This window comes from Ruditapes philippinarum, unplaced genomic scaffold, assembly GCF_026571515.1.
Source record: "Ruditapes philippinarum isolate M1 unplaced genomic scaffold, ASM2657151v2 ctg517_1_1_1_1, whole genome shotgun sequence".
NCBI lineage: Eukaryota > Metazoa > Mollusca > Bivalvia > Venerida > Veneridae > Ruditapes > Ruditapes philippinarum.
In genome coordinates, this window is record NW_026862442.1 from 321,136 (window position 1) to 327,101 (window position 5,966).

At 33.1% G+C, this 5,966-nt stretch overlaps 1 protein-coding gene across 1 annotated transcript; it reads left to right on the forward strand.

Annotated features, from left to right (window-relative positions):
* The first annotated feature begins 2,782 nt into the window (after positions 1–2,782).
* Positions 2,783–4,493, forward strand: LOC132719090 (D-erythrulose reductase-like). Its single transcript, XM_060702834.1, has one exon. The coding sequence runs from the start codon at positions 2,800–2,802 to the stop codon at positions 3,559–3,561; it is 762 nt and encodes a 253-aa protein (XP_060558817.1). The 5' UTR covers positions 2,783–2,799; the 3' UTR covers positions 3,562–4,493.
* Positions 4,494–5,966: the final 1,473 nt, after the last annotated feature.

The window sequence follows — 5,966 nt, forward strand, 5'->3', positions numbered from 1 at the left end:
TCCCTTTTTAAAAGATCTACAAACTTATGAAAAAAAAATTTAAAAGTTTTAAATGTTTTTTTGTTTCCCCTTTTTCGTAAAAAACCAAAGCAGAAAATTTTTTTCAAGTTTTCTATATATTTTCAATGCAAAAACTTAAAAATTGGGGTTCTAATTTCGCATTCGTGATTTTCTTTTGCTCGGACTTCATCTTTCGTTGCAATTATCGTGACTTCCTCTCAGTAGACCTAGGGTATAAATCTATATCTTTTGAATGTTTTAATAACATTTATCAACAGTAAAATTATGTTAGTTCCATTATTATATGGTTGATTTCCGAAAAAGTTGTTCCATAAAATGTCTCTGTTATTTAATACACACGAATAATAAGAATAATGTGCGTCAACAGAATATAATCTTCCGTAACAAAATATTATTTTGCTATTTTAAGAAGGGTTTTATCCGTTTATCAATGATTCTGTGCATGCCCCATTCGCGTTTAAGGCAATAAATTACCATATTTATTTCATGAAAGCATTTTGGAAGTATACTTTTTTTAAAATTCAAACAATTATTTGTTGCATCAGATATATAGCTTTATACACTTAAAACTATAAACAATGGACGACGTATTGATTTTACTTTTACGATGATCATATTTAGAATGAGGTATTGTAGATATAAAGTAACCTTCGTCTTTCGTCTAAATATATTTCATTTTTCAAGTTGACTTAACCCTTGATCAGGTCGAAAAAAAATATGTTTGAGTGAAAAACAAGTATGAAGTATTCCTAGTAAATGCTCTGTTACATCGATTCTAAACTAACAGAAAATCTACAAAATTATGAAATTAATAAATTTCTACCAGTCCACCATAATATTATTAAAGTATGAAATGCGTAGACAATCGAATCATCAAGGGTATTGAAGCTATAATTGTTTTATATCTTGCTAATTTTGTTCTAATAGGTTTTGCAATTATTTTGGTTAAGTCTGTACTTTCTTCTTAATAACATGATTTTAAGAATAAATATTCAAAATCCATTCGGGTTAAAAACTAAAAATGTCATTTCAATGCCGTAAAACACATTACAAACGAGACGAAACAGTTTTTCTAGGTTCAAACTGCTTTATATCCCTCTAGACAATTTTCAAACACCCAACCATTTCCACTTAAATGCACTGCAAAAATAAAGAAGAATAAGTCTAAAACAATAGCAGCAATAGGGACCCCTCATATATTAGGCAATCACTTAACGGATTGTGCTATTTCTGATGTGTCGATGATCTATGTATTAAGCTTGTTTGACTGTCTGCGACAAGTACTGTTTGCCCCGTACTTTACTTCAGTGTTGTTATATTTTTCTGGTCTATCCGGATCATTGAAAATGCGACAATCTTAAAAACTTCCAGTAGTCACTGATAATCAGCACTATTAAGTGTTGAGAATTGAGTACCGATCAAGCCGGTGCTAGGGGGCGCGAGGGATGTTGCACTTATTCATTATCCCTCATGTACAGACTCAATCAAACCGAGTCTGCAATTTTTATGTAATTTTGTTGTGATTAATGCTTCCGAGGGATCACTTTGTTTCCAGATTTTTTTTTCAATATATAAGTTAAACCCCTGTCACATTATAGCTTAGGATTACTTGCGACTACCGGCGATTGTCTGCGACCAAGCCCTCTTTGAACAGATAAATTTACTCTTGCGATTATTGTACGACCAATCATCATTGACAAACGCACGACAGGTCATCAGCAAACGTACGAGGGTCTCAAGATTGCCTGGGATTAGTTAGGACTACCCGTGACCTGTCATGCGATCACCTTCAACTTGTCGTACGACCATCACACGATTACTAAAGACTACTCAAGATTATCAGTGACTACTGGCAATTTGTAAGATTGTCGCATTTTCGAGCGACGATCGTGCGACAGCTTAAGACCTTATAAGATCACTAGCAACCTGTCTGATCGCAGAGAGATATTTGTGCAAGCTCAGAAACCTCTCTACGACTGAAATTGGTCGTGGGACCTAAATAATATAACCTGCGACTATTGAAGATCACCAATGACCGTCGTAAGACGTTTTAAAGATTGTCCGCGACCAGTGGTCACTGGTGATCGTGAACTGGTCTTTACTGGTCGTAAACTCTAATGTGACTTGGGCTTTATATGCTCCATGTCAATTCTCATAAACTACACGGACAGAACCGAAGTTGGGTCGAATATTTAAATCAGTACTATAATATATTCAATATTAACAAGTCAATAAAATTAGACTATACATGTGAGGATGTAATCCCCTTACGTAAGTTTTATTGTAGGGCTCTCTGTATTGGGAAAAAGTACCTGTAACTGTAGCTTTTTCCTTTGTACAGGGGAATTTCAGGCTAATGTTTGAAGCACATGCATACAATTGTGCTTGATCAATATGTAATTATTTTCACAGAGAAACATCAATTTTCAATAGAATATCGTTAAAAGTTTCGATCCTTCTATTTTGGCGTACAAAGAAAGGCAGGCGTTGTTTAAAGCTTTTTTAAGTGGGGGGATTTTTGTTAAGTTTTAACTATATACTATAAAAGGGGAACCATTTAAGCATTACGAACAAAATCCAACAAAGAAAAAAACATGATATCAATAAAGCTAGGGTTGTCATTTGATATACAAATACCACTTAAGTCGTAAAGGTATCCTCTATTGAAAACAATATTTAGACCGCGACAAAGGTTAACCTCAACTACAAAATGAAATTCATGTAAGCAGTTAAACTCTTATCCATACATGTATTAAGCTGTAATACTTAAAACATAAAATGGCCGCACAATTGAATTTACTTGGAAAAAACATTTTAGTGACGGGTGCAGGAAGAGGTATTGGTCGTGCTATTTCTATCACTCTATCTAAACAGGGAAGCAATGTTTACGCGTTAAGCCGAACGCCATCTTCGTTAGAATCGCTTGTTAAAGAACATAAATCAATCGTGCCAATCGTTGGAGATGTAAATGATTGGGAGGATACTAAAAGAAAAATTGAAGATTTGAAAGTGATGGATGGCTTAGTCAATAATGCTGGAATAATGAATGACTTTGCACCAGTTCATTCGCTAACCAGACAACAGTTGTGTGCAGTTTTGGAAACCAATCTGCTCGGTGCTATTAACTGCACAAATGTGGTCACTGAGAAAATGATCAAAGAAGGAAAATCAGGATCCATAGTGAACGTTTCGAGTAATTCTACTTTGAGCACCGTTTATGGTGGAATAATGCCTTACGTCATATCAAAAGCAGGGCTTGATGCAGCAACGCGACAGTTTGCTTACGAACTGGGACCACATGGCATCAGAGTTAACTCTGTAAATCCTGGTCTTGTTTGGGGAACAGACATGACAAATGCGAATTTGAAAAGCAATCCGGAGCTTCGTGAAAAAATTGAATATAGAACGCCAATGAAAAAGCTTGTAGAGCTTGATGACGTCACAGGTACCGTGATTTACTTCCTTAGTGATCTTTCTTCGATGGTGACGGCAACTGCTAACATCATAGATGGTGGAGCCTTGAATTGCATAATTTACTAGTGCTATTTACATGCCTTTGGAGTGAAAAAAAAATACAAAATGTATTCATAAGGACTTCATTTCGTTACATTTTAAGTTATAAAGATTTTAGGTCAGGTTATATGGCTCTATATAAACGGTCGTTCGTAAATATAGCAGAGGATTATATTCCATACAATAATTTGTATTCGTTCATATAACCTGACAGGAATATGTTAACGAATTTATAATACAGCGATAAAAAGCAACATTTTTTTCATAAATTGACGGAAAAATGTATATAAAACTATATAAACGTGAAGACTATCCAATAATAAGTGACGTCACAAACGTGCAATATTACGAAACAAAGCATATACGGGTTGATTTACTTTTTATTTACCTACATTTAAATTGAATAAAATAGTATTATTCAAGTCATGAAAAGATTGTATTTTTTACATGAAACAAAAAAGAATGGAATTCAATGGACCTATTCGTTTGAATGTGAAACATTAGTTTTCATTTATTATCAGGATTATGATGGATATGATAACTGTTAGAATCCAATGAAAAACTACTTTATGTATACCAAGTGAAAACAGACATGGAGACGCAATCAAGTTTTGATCGGAGTAAGTGGTTAACTTTGAACAAAAAAGATCCTTTTATACAGGAAGTTTGAATATAAAGCCTTAACTACGAAATATTCATTTATCAAGACAGAAAAATATATAGTGTTGTGTTATTCAGTCGCATAAGCATAACTCTATGTAAATGATATTACTTTTGAAAAAGAGATTCAAATATTACATTGTTTTATAATTTTCTGTTTATCAAAACCTTAAGCAGAGTATTTCTCAAGTTTACTACAGTATTTTCAATGCATTCTTAAATTGATTCTAATTACGTCATTTATGATTGCTCTTTGCGTCGGACTTCTTCATCTTGCGTTGCAATTATCTTGACTTTCTCTCAGTAGACCTAGGGTATAAATCTATATCTTTTGAAATATTTTAATAAAATTTATCAACAGCAAAATTATGTTAGTTCCATTATTATATGGTTGATTCCCGAAAAAGTTGTTCCACAGAATGCCTCTGTTATTTAATACACACGAAAAATAAGAATAATGTGCGTTAACAGAATAAAATCTTCCGGAACAAAATATTATATTGCTATTTTAAGTAGGGTTTTATCCGTTTATCAATGATTTTGTGCATGCGCCATTCGCGTTTAAGGCAATAAATTACCATATTTATTTCATACAAGCATTTTGGAAGTATGCTTTTTTAAAATCCAAACAATTATTTTTGCATCAGATATATAGCTTTATACACTTTAAATTAAACTATAAACAATGGACGACGTATTGATTTTGCTTTTACGATGATCAAACAGCGATTTAAATGATATTTAGAATGTGGTATTGTATATATTGTAGTAACCTGTGTCTTTCATCTAAATATTTTTCATTTTTCCAGTTAGACTTAACTCTTGATCAGGTAGAAAAAAGTATGTACGAGTGAAAAACAAGTATGAAGTGTTACTAATAAATGTTCTGTAACATCGATTCTAAACTAACAGAAAATCTACAAACTTATGAAATTAATAAATTTCTACCTGTCCACCATATTAAAGTATGTAATGCGTAGACAATCAAATCATCAAGGTAATAATGACACAAACTTTGAAAAATTGAATAACAGTGAAATATGGTAACATTTGTATATATATACATGTAAGTCCATATTTGTACATGTTAGGCTATTTCAATCGTTTTTATTGAGAATATTTCATCATTTCGGATGCCATGATGCCATGGTATGACGTACATCATCCTAAATTGTTTTTTTAATTGCGGTTCATGTGAATTTTGAATCATGTCATATTTGAATATTATTTATTTATCCAGGTCTGCCTTGCTTATAAGTTTACTATTATTTTTTTATTTCACTCTAACATTGCCCTTATTCCTAATTCGCTACAATGCTATATTAGAATTATAGGCTTTGGTCATTAGAGACCCGTTTAACATGTTGATGTTAATTCGTATTCCGTTATCGAAACAATTATTATGTCTAGTTTTATTTTAGCTCGGCGCCGGGAATTTTTTTTTTCGAAAATTAGGTTATGCGGTATCCATGTGGGTTATGGGGAGTTTTTTAAAGATTTCCTCAAACCTTTTTTCCTTGAAAAATGGCAAAGAATGTTCCGTCGGACAACAGGCAGTAACATAAAACGGCTCTTGTCAGTCCCACCCTTCCGAGTTAGTCACGACGCGACAGGTCAACAAATCATCTCTGGTACTCGAGATGATTTGACCTTGACCTGTCGTGTGCCTTCTCCGCGAGAGGGATTTGGAGGAATCGAAACAAGTCGGATATTATTCATAATAACCGGGTTGAAAGTAATTCTACCACCTAGTTCTAGATGTTAACAAAAAC